Consider the following 14,108-nt stretch of genomic DNA (forward strand, 5'->3'; position numbering starts at 1 on the left):
GGATGTTGTCTATATGGACTTCAGTAAGGCCTTCGATAAGGTACCACATGGAAGGTTAGTTAAGAAGGTGCAGTCTTTAGGTATAAATTTTAAGATAGTCAAATGGATTGAACATTGGCTGAATGGGAGAGGCCAGAGAGTGGTAGTGGATAATTGTCTGTCAGGTTGGAGGCCGGTGACCAGTGGTGTGCCTCAAGGATCTGTATTGGGCCCATTGTTGTTCGTTATATACATTAATGATCTAGATGATGGGGTGGTGAATTGGATTAGTAAATATGCAGACGATACTAAGATAGGTGGAATAGTGGATAATGAAGAAGGTTTTCAAGGATTGCAGAGGGATTTGGGCTGCTTAGAAAAGTGGGCTGAAAAATGGCAGATGGAATTTAATGCTGATAAGTGTGAGGTGCTTCATTTTGGTAAGAAGAATCAGAATAGGACATATGTGGTAAATGGGAGAGCATTGAGGAATACAGAAGAGCAGAAAGATTTAGGAGTAACGGTACATCGTTCCCTGAAGGTAGAAACTCACGTGAATAGGGTGGTGAAGAAGGCTTTTAGTATGCTGGCCTTTATCAATCATTGCATGGAATATAGGAGTTGGGAGGTGATGTTGAGATTGTATAAGACGTTGGTGCGGCCTAATTTGGAGTTCTGTGTGCAGTTCTGGTCGCCTAATTATAGGAAGGATATAAACAGAGTGGAGAGAGTGCAGAGAAGGTTTACCAGAATGTTGCCTGGGTTTAAGCATCTGGAGTATGGGGAGAGATTGGACAGATTGGGTCTTTATTCTTTGGAGCGTAGAAGATTGAGAGGGGATTTGATAGAAGTATTTAAGATTATGAAAGGGATAGACAGAATGGATGTGGATAGACTATTTCCGTTAAGAGGAGGAAAGATTAAAACAAGAGGACATGAGTTAAGAATTAAGGGGCAGAGGTTTAGAGGTAACATGAGGGGGAACTTCTTTACTCAGAGAGTGGTAGCTGTGTGGAATCATCTTCCGGGAGAAATAGTGGCGGCGGAGTCAATTGTATTATTTAAGAAAAGGTTGGACAGGTATATGGATGAGAAGAAGATGGAAAGTTATGGGCATTGTGCAGGGAGGTGGGACTAGAAAGGGGTGTTTTGTTCGGTGCGGACTAGAAGGGCCTAATGGCCTGTTTCCGTGCTGTAATTGTTATGTTATGTTATAGGGTGGTGAAGAGGGTTTTAGTATGCTGCCCTTTATAAATCAAAGCATAGAATACAGGAGTTGGGAGGTGATGTTGAGATGGTTCAGGCATTGGTGAGGCCAAATTTAGAATATTGTGTTCAGTTCTGGTCACTGAATTATAGGAAGAATATCAACAAGGTAGAGAGGGTGCAGAGAAGATTTACGAAAATGTTACCTGGGTTTCAGAATCTAGATTACAAAGAAAGATTGAGCATATTAGGTCTTTATTCCTTGGAGCGTAGAAGGTTGAGGGGGGATTTGATAGAGGTATTTAAGATTATGAGGGGAAGAGATAGAGTTGATGTGAATAGGCCTTTCCCCTTGAGGGTAGGAGAGATTGAAGCAAGAGGTCATGAGTTAAGGGACAAAAGTTTAGAAGTAACATGAGGGGGAACTTCTTCACTCAGAGAGTGGTGGCTGTGTGGAATAAGCTTCCGGGAGAAGGAGTGGCGGCAGGGTCCATTTTGTTATTGAAGGAAAAATTGGATAGGTATGTGAATGGGAGGGGAATGGAGGGTGATGGGCATGGTACAGGTAGATGGAACTAGAGGAGAGGACTAGGTTCAATAGACAATAGACAATAGGAGCTGGAGTAGGCCCTTCGGCCCGTCGAGCCAGCACCGCCATTTTACAGATCATGGCTGATCACTACTATCAGTACCCATTTCCAGCCTTATCCCCATAACCCTTAACTCCTTTGCCCACTAGAGTCTTATCTAACTCTCTTTTGAACATAATCAGCGAATCTGCCTCTACCACCCTCTGTGGCAGAGCATTCCACAGATTCACACTTCTCTGGGTAAAAAAATGTTTTCTCATCTCCGTCCTAAAGGGCCTACCCTGTATTCTTAAACTATGCCTCTAGTCCTCATCTCCCCCATCATTGGGAACAAGTAATCATGTTCCCCCTCATCCTTCTAAACTCCATCGGATACAAGTCCAGTTTTTCTAGCCTTTCAGCATATGTCAACCCCGCCATCCCTGGAACTAACCTTGTAAATCAGCGCTGCACACCCTCTATAGCTAGTATGTCCTTCCTCAAAATTGGAGACCAGAACTGGACGCAATACTCCAGGTGGGGTCTCACCAGGGCCCTGTACAACTGCAGAAGGGCATCTCTGTTCCTATACTCCAATTCCCTCTTTATGAAAGCCAACATGTTCCCCCATTCCTCACCTCTCCTCATTCCGCATCCCTCACCTCCCCTCACTCCCACCTTTCCTCATTCCTCATTCCTCATCTCCCCTCACTCCTCACCTCAATCCCTCCTCATACTCACCACCTCACGTACCTTCACACCTCACTCTCCCCTCTTCCCTGACTCCCCATCACTCCCCCCTCATTCTAACACTCCCCCACCAATATCCAGTGCCTGAAGACCTTCCAGCTTACACACTGCATTTGATGTTCTCCTTTTCCAGCTGTTGGCCAACATCTGCATCTACCTCTGTGCCATCATCGTGGGGATTATGTCATATTACATGGCGGACCGCACGCACCGGAAGGCATTCCTAGAAGCTCGCCAATCCCTGGAAATCAAACTCAACCAGGAGGAGCAGAGTCGACAAAAGGTAAGGTGGGTTTGGTAATGGTGAGAACTGGCAGGACCTGATACACGATGTGCTGGGGTAATTCAGTGGGACGGGAACTGGCTGCAGCTGATACACAATATACTGGGGGTACAGTGGGGCGAGGACTGGCAGGAGCTGATACATGATGTTCTGAGAGAACAGTGGGGCCATTAGTGGCAGGACCTGATGCACAATGTGCTGGGGGAACAGTGGCGTAAGAAATGGCAGGACCTGATACATGATTTGTTGGGGGAAGAATGGGGCGAGAACTGGCAGGACCTGACACGCGATGTGCTGGGGGAAGAGTGGGGCAATGACTTGCAGGAGCTGATACACGATGTTCTGGGAGAACAGTGGGGCCATTAGTGGCAGGACCTGATGCACAATGTGCTGGGGGAACAGTGGGGTAAGATCTGGCAGGACCTGGTGCACGATGTGCTGGGGTAATTCAGTGGGGCGAGAACTTAATCTTGAGGCCAAGTAGTGTCCATCCTGTTACTGTACTGCTTTATTATCCATAAGACTGAGACTCAAATAACCATATAACCATATAACCACTTACAGCACAGAACAGGCCAGTTCGGCCCTACTAGTCCATGCCGTAGCAAATCCCCACCCTCCTAGTCCCACTGACCAGCACCCGGTCCATACCCCTCTAGTCCCCTCCCATCCATGTAACGATCCAGTCTTTCCTTAAATGTAACCAATGATCCCGCCTCGACCACGTCTGCCGGAAGCTCATTCCACATCCCCACCACCCTCTGCGAAAAGAAATTTACCCTCATGTTCCCCTTATAATTTTCCCCCTTCAATCTTAAACCATGTCCTCTAGTTTGAATCTCCCCCTTTCTTAATTGAAAAAGCCTATCCACATTTACTCTGTCTGTCCCTTTTAAAATCTTAAACACCTCTATCAAGTCCCCTCTCAATCTTCTTCGCTCCAGTGAAAAAAGACCCAGTCTGCACAACCTTTCCCTGGAACTCAAACCCTGAAATCCTGTCAACGTTCTCGTGAACCTTCTCTGCACTCTCTCTATTTTGTTTATATCTTTCCTATAATTTGGTGACCAAAACTGTACACAGTACTCCAAATTTGGCCTCACCAAAGCCTTGTACAATTTCATCATAACCTCCCTACTCTTGAATTCAATACTCCAATCTATGAAGGCCAACATTCCAAATGCCTTCTTCACCACACCATCTACCTGAGTATCAGCCTTGAGGGTACTATTTACCACAACTCCTAAATCCCTTTGTTGCTCTGCACTCCTCAATTGTCTACCATTCAATGTATATGACCTATTTAGATTTGCCTTTCCAAAATGAGGCACCTCACATTTATCCGTATTAAATTCCATCAGCCATTTCTCAGCCCACACCTCCAGCCTTCCTAAATCACCTTTTAATCTACAGTAATCTACCTCACTGTCCACAACACCACCAATCTTTGTATCATCCGCAAACTTGCTTATCCAATTCTCTACCCCTACATCCAGATCGTTAATATATATAACAAATAATAGTGGACCCAGGACCAAACCCTGAGGAACTCCACTAGTCACCGGCCTCCAATTGGACAAACAATTTTCCACCACTACTCTCTGACACCTTCCATCCAACCATTACTGAATTCATTTCACTACCTCCTTATTTATACCTAATGCCTCCACCTTTTTCCCTAACCTCCTGTGGGGAACTTTGTCAAAAGCTTTACTAAAGTCCAAATAGACAACATCCACAGCTTTCCCCTCATCAACCTTTTTTGTAACCCCCTTGAAGAACTCAATCAGGACTAGCTGGACCTGATGCATGATGTGCTGGGTAATTCAATGGAACGAGAACTAGCAGTACCTGATAATGATGTGCTGGGGGAACAGTAGTGCGATAACTGACATGACCTGATACACGTTGATCTATGGGAACAGTGGTGCGAGAAATGGCAGGAACTGATTAACGATAAGATGGGAATCAGTGGAGTGAGAACTGGCAGGACCTTACCCATGATGTGCTGGGATAACTCAGTGGGACGAGAACTGGCAGGACCTGATGCAAGATGTGCCATCACCCACTCCTGGTGGCAGACACAGAGTGAAGCTCCCTCCACACCGTCTCATCACACACTCCCGGGGTCAGACACAGAGTGAAGCTCCCTCCGCACTGTCCCATCACATACTCCTGTGGTCAGACACAGAGTGAAGCTCCCTCCACACCGTCCCATCACACACTCCCGGGGTCAGACAGAGAGTGAAGCTCCCTCCACACCGTCCCATCACACACTCCATGGGTCGGACACATAGTGAAGCTCCCTCCACATCATCCCAACACACACTCCCGGGGTCAGACCCAGAGTGAAGCTCTCTCCACACTGTCCCATCACACACTCCCAGGGTCAGACACAGAGTGAAGCTCCCTCCGCACTGTCCCATCACACACTCCCGGGGTCAGACCCAGAGTGAAGCTCCCTCCACACTGTCCCATCACACACTCCCAGGGTCAGACCCAGAGTGAAGCTCCCTCCACACTGTCCCATCACACACTCCCGGGGTCAGACCCAGAGTGAAGCTCCCTCCACACTGTCCCATCACACACTCCCAGGGTTAGACCCAGAGTGAAGCTCCCTCCACACCGTCCCATCACACACTCCCGGGGTCAGACCCAGAGTGAAGCTCCCTCCACACTGTCCCATCACACACTCCCAGGGTTAGACCCAGAGTGAAGCTCCCTCCACACTGTCCCATCACACACTCCCGGGGACAGACCCAGAGTGAAGCTCCCTCCACACTGTCCCATCACACACTCCCAGGGTTAGACCCAGAGTGAAGCTTCCTCCACATTGTCCCATCACACACTCCCGGGGTCAGACCCAGAGTGAAGCTTCCTCCACACTGTCCCATCACACACTCCCAGGGTTAGACCCAGAGTGAAGCTCCCTCCGAACTGTCCCGTCACACATTCCCGGGGTCAGACCCAGTGTGAAGCTCCTTCCACACTGTCCCATCACACACTCCCGGGGTCAGACCCAGAGTGAAGCTCTCTCCACACTGTCCCATCACACACTCCCAGGGTTAGACCCAGAGTGAAGCTCCCTCCACACTGTCCCATCACACACTCCCGGGGTCAGACCCAGAGTGAAGCTCTCTCCACACTGTCCCATCACACACTCCTGGGGTTAGACCCAGAGTGAAGTTCCCTCCACATTGTCCCGTCACACATTCCCGGGGTCAGACCCAGTGTGAAGCTCCTTCCACACTGTCCCATCACACACTCCTGGGGTCAGACCCAGAGTGAAGCTCCCTCCGAACTGTCCCATCACACACTCCCAGGGTTAGACCCAGAGTGAAGCTCCCTCCGAACTGTCCCGTCACACACTCCCGGGGTCAGACCCAGAGTGAAGCTTCCTCCACATCGTCTCATCACACACTCCTGTGATCAGACTCTCTCAGAACGGCCCAGTGGAACTATGTCCGTTGCAAAGGTTAAGAAGCATCAGCTAGTGCCCTGGACCCCTGTCAGACTTCACCCTGTCAGTTTATCAACACTATAACATGGGTGGGTGGCTTGTGAAGAGTTCCTTGATAAATATTCCCTCTGCGGTGATTCGATTTCTTCCAGTAAATTGCATATCCACAAATCCTGGCTGGAACTCTGGGAGCCCAGAGCAAAGCTTTGACAGTAGTCCTGCTTCTCAGCTCCTCCCTAATTCCATCTTCAGGACTTCCTCACTTATCTTACCGATGTCACTGGAACCAACGTACACCAAGATTCCTGGCTGTTCACCCGCTCCCCTCAAAATGTTCTGGACCCAATTGGAGACATCCCATACCCTGGCACCAGGGAGGAACATGTATTCCTGTTGTCTTTATTGGACTCACAGAATCTTCTGTCCATTCTACTCATAATAGAATCTCCTATCAGACCGGATAGCCTGATGTCAGTGGTTGGGGAGATGTTGGAGTCGATAGTCAAGGATAGGGTTATGGAGAACTTGGGGACCTCCAACAGGACAGGCCAAAGCAGCACGGTGTCCTTCAGGGAAAATCCTGTTAGACAAACCTATTGGAACTCTTAGAGGAAGTGACCAGCGGCTGGATAAGGGAGATGGAGTGAATGTCGTATTTGGATTTCCAAACGACCTTTGATAAGGTGCCACACATGAGGCTACTTAATACAATAAGAGCCCACGGGTGTAACAGGAAACAGACAAGTGTGGGGAGAGCATTGGACACTTGGCAGGAAGCAGAGTCAGGGCCCATATTCTGCTTGGTTATCAGTTGCTGGAGGTGACCACAGGGGTCGGGGTTAGGGATGCTGCTTTTTATATTCTATATTAATGATTCAGATTCTGGAATGAATGGGTTTGTGACCAAGTTTGCAAATGATATGAAGGGAGGTGGAGGAGCAGGTTGTGTAGTGGGGAACAGGGAGGCTGCAGAATGTGAGAAACAGAGGTACCTTCACAGATTTCGCTCGAGACAAAAATTGAGAACAAAGAACATTTATTGTACAACAGTGCAAAGTTGGGTGCTTCCCCTTACCCTGGGAATACACACATACACTGGGGCTCACCCAACTTTTATACAGTTTATTTCAGTGTAGAGATACCACCCCACCCCCCCCCCCCAACATTCTTCTGCCTCCTGGATTGGTTTGGCATTTGGTAATTCTGTCTGCCTACGTGCAGTTTCTGTAAACTTGAAAGACCATGGGGTATCCTGTCTGGGTCCCATCATGTCATTGTCCTCATTCAAGAATCTGCCTTTGTCCTTATTCACACATCTCAACCCCCAGGACTTACTAATTCTATACCAGAACTTGCTAATTAGCCCTTATTCTATTATACTTGCGTAACCCTTCCTCACACTCTTATCGGAATTCATCCCTACTCAGCACTTACTTAACTTCCTCTAATCTAGTCCAGTATTCCTTATTTCACTCATATTAACTTTACTTCCTATAATCTATTAGCTCTCACACAGAAGGACTTGGACAGATGAGGAGAACGGGCAGAGATGGGGTAAATGAAATATAATGTGGGAAAGTGGACGGTCACGCAGTTTTGTAGAAAAAAATAAAGAGCCAGACTATTTCTAAATGGGGAGAAGATTGAAAATCCCCAGATGCGAAGAGACCTGGAATTCCTCGTGCAGGAGCCTGTAGATAAACTTGCAGGTTGAGTTGGGGGTGAAGAAGGCAAAGACAATGTTGGCGTTTGTTTCAAGGGCAATAGAATCTAAGAGCAGGGATGTGATGTTGGGGTTTATCAGGCCCTGATGAGGCCTCACGTGGAGATTGTGAGCAGTTTTGAGTCCCTCATTTAAGAAAAGATGTGCTGACATTGGAAAGGGTTCAGAGGAGGTTCACAAGGATGATTCCGGGAATAAAAGGATTATCATATGAGGAGCGTTTGATGCACTTGGCTTGTACTGGTTGGAATTTAAGAAAATGGGGTGGGGGGGGGGGGGAATCATTGAAACATTTTGAATGTTGAAAGGCGTGGACAGAGTAGATGTAGAACCTCTACAACCTAGCACAAGAGGGCACAACTACTGGATTGAAGTACCTGGAGGGGAGAGGAGGAAGAGAAGGAGGGCAGAGTGATTTGGAGGGATGAGGGTGTGGAGGAGAGGGCAGGAAGGGTAGGGAGGGGAGTGCGTGAGGGGAGGGGAGGGGAGCGGATGGTCTCAGGGCCTGCCCCATAGGAGAGGATGGGAAGGGTAGGGAGAGGAGGGGTAAGGGAGGGAAGGAGGGTGGAGGATGGTGAAGGGAGGGAGTGAAAGAGAGGAAGGGATGAGACAGGGTGAGGGAGGGGAGGGAATGGTCTCGGGGCCAGTGAGGGGTCTGACCTGTTCCCCCTGCCCCACAGGAGAGGGCGGTGAGGGTAGGGGAAGGAGGGGAGAGGAACTCGGAAGGATGAGGGAGGAGAGGGGAGAGGTTGGTCTCAGGGTCTGACCTGTCCCTCTGCCCACAGGTGAGGGCGGTGAGGGTAGGGGAAGGAGGGGAGAGGGAAGGAAGGATGAGGGAGGGGAGGGGAGGGGATGGTCTTAGGGTCTGATCTTTCCCTCTGCCCACAGGAGAGGGCGGTGAGGGTAGGGGAGGAGGGGAGAGGGACTCGGAAGGATGAGGGAGGGGAGGGGAGGGGATGGTCTCAGGGTCTGACCTGTCCCTCTGCCCACAGGAGAGGGCGGTGAGGGTAGGGGAGGAGGGGAGAGGGACTCGGAAGGATGAGGGAGGGGACGGGAGGGGATGGTCTCAGGGTCTGACCTGTCCCTCTGCCCACAGGAGAGGGCGGTGAGGGTAGGGGAGGAGGGGAGAGGGACTCGGAAGGATGAGGGAGGGGACGGGAGGGGATGGTCTCAGGATCTGACCTGTCCCTCTGCCCCACAGGAGAGGGCGGTGAGGGTAGGGGAGGAGGGGAGAGGGACTCGGAAGGATGAGGGAGGGGACGGGAGGGGATGGTCTCAGGGTCTGACCTGTCCCTCTGCCCACAGGAGAGGGCGGTGAGGGTAGGGGAGGAGGGGAGAGGGACTCGGAAGGATGAGGGAGGGGACGGGAGGGGATGGTCTCAGGGTCTGACCTGTCCCTCTGCCCACAGGAGAGGGCGGTGAGGGTAGGGGAGGAGGGGAGAGGGACTCGGAAGGATGAGGGAGGGGACGGGAGGGGATGGTCTCAGGGTCTGACCTGTCCCTCTGCCCACAGGAGAGGGCGGTGAGGGTAGGGGAGGAGGGGAGAGGGACTCGGAAGGATGAGGGAGGGGAGGGGAGGGGATGGTCTCAGGGTCTGACCTGTCCCTCTGCCCACAGGAGAGGGCGGAGAGGGTAGGGGAGGAGGGGAGAGAGTCTCAGAAGGATGAGGGAGGGGACGGGAGGGGATGGTCTCAGGGTCTGACCTGTCCCTCTGCCCACAGGAGAGGGCGGTGAGGGTAGGGGAGGAGGGGAGAGAGACTCGGAAGGATGAGGGAGGGGACGGGAGGGGATGGTCTCAGGGTCTGACCTGTCCCTCTGCCCACAGGAGAGGGCGGTGAGGGTAGGGGAGGAGGGGAGAGGGACTCGGAAGGATGAGGGAGGGGACGGGAGGGGATGGTCTCAGGGTCTGACCTGTCCCTCTGCCCACAGGAGAGGGCGGTGAGGGTAGGGGAGGAGGGGAGAGGGACTCGGAAGGATGAGGGAGGGGACGGGAGGGGATGGTCTCAGGGTCTGACCTGTCCCTCTGCCCACAGGAGAGGGTGGTGAGGGTAGGGGAGGAGGGGAGAGGGACTCGGAAGGATGAGGGAGGGGACGGGAGGGGATGGTCTCAGGGTCTGACCTGTCCCTCTGCCCACAGGAGAGGGCGGTGAGGGTAGGGGAGGAGGGGAGAGGGACTCGGAAGGATGAGGGAGGGGAGGGGAGGGGATGGTCTCAGGGTCTGACCTGTCCCTCTGCCCACAGGAGAGGGCGGAGAGGGTAGGGGAGGAGGGGAGAGGGTCTCAGAAGGATGAGGGAGGGGACGGGAGGGGATGGTCTCAGGGTCTGACCTGTCCCTCTGCCCACAGGAGAGGGCGGTGAGGGTAGGGGAGGAGGGGAGAGAGACTCGGAAGGATGAGGGAGGGGACGGGAGGGGATGGTCTCAGGGTCTGACCTGTCCCTCTGCCCACAGGAGAGGGCGGTGAGGGTAGGGGAGGAGGGGAGAGGGACTCGGAAGGATGAGGGAGGGGACGGGAGGGGATGGTCTCAGGGTCTGACCTGTCCCTCTGCCCACAGGAGAGGGCGGTGAGGGTAGGGGAGGAGGGGAGAGGGACTCGGAAGGATGAGGGAGGGGACGGGAGGGGATGGTCTCAGGGTCTGACCTGTCCCTCTGCCCACAGGAGAGGGCGGTGAGGGTAGGGGATGAGGGGAGAGGGACTCGGAAGGATGAGGGAGGGGAGGGGAGGGGATGGTCTCAGGGTCTGACCTGTCCCTCTGCCCACAGGAGAGGGCGGAGAGGGTAGGGGAGGAGGGGAGAGGGTCTCAGAAGGATGAGGGAGGGGACGGGAGGGGATGGTCTCAGGGTCTGACCTGTCCCTCTGCCCACAGGAGAGGGCGGTGAGGGTAGGGGAGGATGGGAGAGAGACTCGGAAGGATGAGGGAGGGGACGGGAGGGGATGGTCTCAGGGTCTGACCTGTCCCTCTGCCCCACAGGAGAGGCTCCTGCTGTCAATTTTGCCGAAGCACATTGCGGACGAGATGTTGAACGACATGAAGAGGGAGAGAAAGTCCCGGGAACTGCAGCAGTTCAACACCATGTACATGTACCGCCACGACAGGGTCAGGTAGGGTCACGGGTAGGGTCAGGGTGTGGTCAGGGGTCAAGGATGGGTCAGGCAGGGTTCGCGATGGTGTCAGGGGAGAGGGGAAGGTAAGGGTCATGATGGGGTATTGGGGAGTCTGGAAGGATTCAGGGGAGAGGGTCAGGTTGAGGTCAGCGAGGGGTTGCAAATGACAGGACAGGGACAGGGTGAGGATCTGGGGGGTTCAGGAAGGTGTCATGGGGTCAGAGTGGGGTCAAAGGGGACAGGGAAGGGTGAGGGAGAAAACAGGTAACAAATCATAGAGGTCAAGGAGGGCTAAAAGAAGGTTAGGTAAGGGTCAGGAGAAGGTCAGGTAGGGGTCGGGAGGATCGCACAGTGACCAGGAAGTGGGTGGAGTTGCCTTGGCGGGTCAGGCAGAGGATCAGAGAGTGAGGGGAATGGAGGGGAGTGAGGGAGATGAGAGGGAGTGAGGGGGAGTGAGGGAGATGAGGGGGAGACACCGGGAGTGAAGGGGATGAAAGGGAGTGAGGGGGATATTGGGAGAGGAGATTTATAGGAGTGAGGGGGATTTCGGGAGTGGGGGATTTATAGGAGTAAGGGGGATTTATAGGAGTGAGGGGGATTTCGGGAGACGGGGATTTATAGGAGTGAGGGGGATTTCGGGAGAGGGGGATTTATAGCAGTGAGGGGGATTTATAGGAGTGAGGGGGATTTCGAGAGTGGGGGATTTATAGGAGTGAGGGGGATTTCGGGAGTGGGGGATTTATTAGAGTGAGGGGGATTTCGGGAGTGGGGAATTTATAGGAGTGTGGGGGATTTCGGGAGTGGGGGATTTATAGGAGTGAGGGGGATTTCGGGAGGGGAGATTTATAGGAGTGAGGGGGATTTCGGGAGTGGGGGATTTATAGGAGTAAGGGGGATTTCGGGAGAGGGGGATTTATAGGAGTAAGGGGGATTTCGGGAGAGGGGGATTTATAGGAGTGAGGGGGATTTCGGGAGTGGGGGATTTATAGGAGTAAGGGGGATTTCGGGAGAGCGGGATTTATAGGAGTGAGGGGGATTTTGGGAGACGGGGATTTATAGGAGTGAGGGGGATTTCGGGAGAGGGGGATTTATAGGAGTGAGGGGGATTTCGGGAGAGGGGGATTTATAGCAGTGAGGGGGATTTATAGGAGTGAGGGGGATTTCGAGAGTGGGGGATTTATAGGAGTAAGGGGGATTTTGGGAGACGGGGATTTATAGGAGTGAGGGGGATTTCGGGAGAGGGGGATTTATAGCAGTGAGGGGGATTTATAGGAGTGAGGGGGATTTCGGGAGACGGGGATTTATAGGAGTGAGGGGGATTTCGGGAGAGGGGGATGTATAGCAGTGAGGGGGATTTATAGGAGTGAGGGGGATTTCGAGAGTGGGGGATTTATAGGAGTAAGGGGGATTTCGGGAGAGGGGGATTTATAGGAGTGAGGGGGATTTCGGGAGTGGGGAATTTATAGGCATGAGGGGGATTTCGGGAGATGGGGATTTATAGGAGTGTGGGGGATTTCGGGAGGGGAGATTTATAGGAGTGAGGGGGATTTCGGGAGTGGGGGATTTATAGGAGTAAGGGGGATTTCGGGAGAGGGGGATTTATAGGAGTGAGGGGTATTTAAGGAGTGGGGCATTTATAGTAGTGAGGGGGATTTCGGGAGTGGGGGATTTATAGGAGTGAGGGGGATTTCGGGAGAGGGGGATTTATAGGAGTGAGGGGGATTTCGGGATTGGGGGATTTACAGGAGTGAGGGGGATTTCAGGAGAGGGGGATTTATAGGAGTGCTGGGTATTTAAGGAGTGGGGCATTTATAGGAGTGAGGGGGATTTCAGGAGTGGGGGATTTATAGGAGTGAGGGGGATTTCGGGAGTGGGGGATTTATAGGAGTGAGGGGGATTTTGGGAGTGGGAGATTTATAGGAGTGAGGGGGATGTTGGGAGAGGGGGATTTATAGGAGTGAGGGGGATTTTGGGAGTGGGGGTTTATAGGAGTGAGGGGGATTTCGGGAGTGGGGGATTTATAGGAGTGAGGGGGATTTTGGGAGTGGGAAATTTATAGGAGTGAGGGGGAATTCGGGAGAAGGGGATTCATAGGAGTGAGGGGGATTTCGGGAGTGGGGGATTTATAGGAGTGAGGGGGATTTCGGGAGTGGGCGATTTATAGGTGAGAGGGGGATTTCGGGAGACGGGGATTTATAGGAGTGTGGGGGATTTCGGGAGAGGGGGATTTATAGCAGTGAGGGGGATTTATAGGAGTGAGGGGGATTTTGGGAGAGGGGGATTTATAGGCGTGAGGGGGATTTCGGGAGTGGGGGGTTTATAGGAGTGAGGGGATTTCAGGAGAGGGGGATTTATAGGAGTGAGGGGGATTTCGAGAGTGGGGGATTTCTAGGAGTAAGGGGGATTTTGGGAGAGGGGGATTTATAGGCGTGAGGGGGATTTCGGGAGTGGGGGGTTTATAGGAGTGAGCGGGATTTTGGGAGTGGGGGATTTATAGGAGTGAGGGGGATTTCGGGAGTGGGGAATTTATAGGCATGAGGGGGATTTCGGGAGAGGGGGATTTATAGGAGTGTGGGGGATTTCGGGAGTGCGGAATTTATAGGCATGAGGGGGATTTCAGGAGAGGGGGATTTATAGGAGTGTGGGGGATTTCGGGAGTGGGGGATTTATAGGAGCGAGGGGGATTTCAGGAGGGGAGATTTATAGGAGTGAGGGGGATTTCGGGAGTGGGGGATTTATAGGAGTAAGGGGGATTTCGGGAGAGGGGGATTTATAGGAGTGAGGGGTATTTAAGGAGTGGGGCATTTATAGGAGTGAGGGGAATTTCGTGAGTGGGGGATTTATAGGAGTGAGGGGGATTTCGGGAGTGGGGGATTTATAGGAGTAAGGGGGATTTCGGGAGAGGGGGATTTATAGGAGTGAGGGGGATTTCGGGAGTGGGGGATTTATAGGAGTAAGGGGGATTTCGGGAGAGCGGGATTTATAGGAGTGAGGGGGATTTTGGGAGACGGGGATTTATAGGAGTGAGGGGGAT

At 52.4% G+C, this 14,108-nt stretch overlaps 1 protein-coding gene across 3 annotated transcripts in view; it reads left to right on the forward strand.

The window, feature by feature from the left end:
- adcy3a (adenylate cyclase 3a) overlaps positions 1-14,108 on the forward strand; it is a 163,567-nt gene that overhangs the window by 5,324 nt on the left and 144,135 nt on the right. For all 3 annotated transcript variants that reach the window (XM_069930586.1, XM_069930587.1, XM_069930588.1), the window contains exons 2-3: positions 2,638-2,787; positions 10,941-11,071. In XM_069930586.1, the coding sequence (XP_069786687.1) occupies positions 2,638-2,787; positions 10,941-11,071 (281 nt within the window). The remainder of the gene's footprint in view (positions 1-2,637; positions 2,788-10,940; positions 11,072-14,108) is intronic.

Source organism: Narcine bancroftii, chromosome 4 (assembly GCF_036971445.1).
Source record: "Narcine bancroftii isolate sNarBan1 chromosome 4, sNarBan1.hap1, whole genome shotgun sequence".
Taxonomy (NCBI): domain Eukaryota; kingdom Metazoa; phylum Chordata; class Chondrichthyes; order Torpediniformes; family Narcinidae; genus Narcine; species Narcine bancroftii.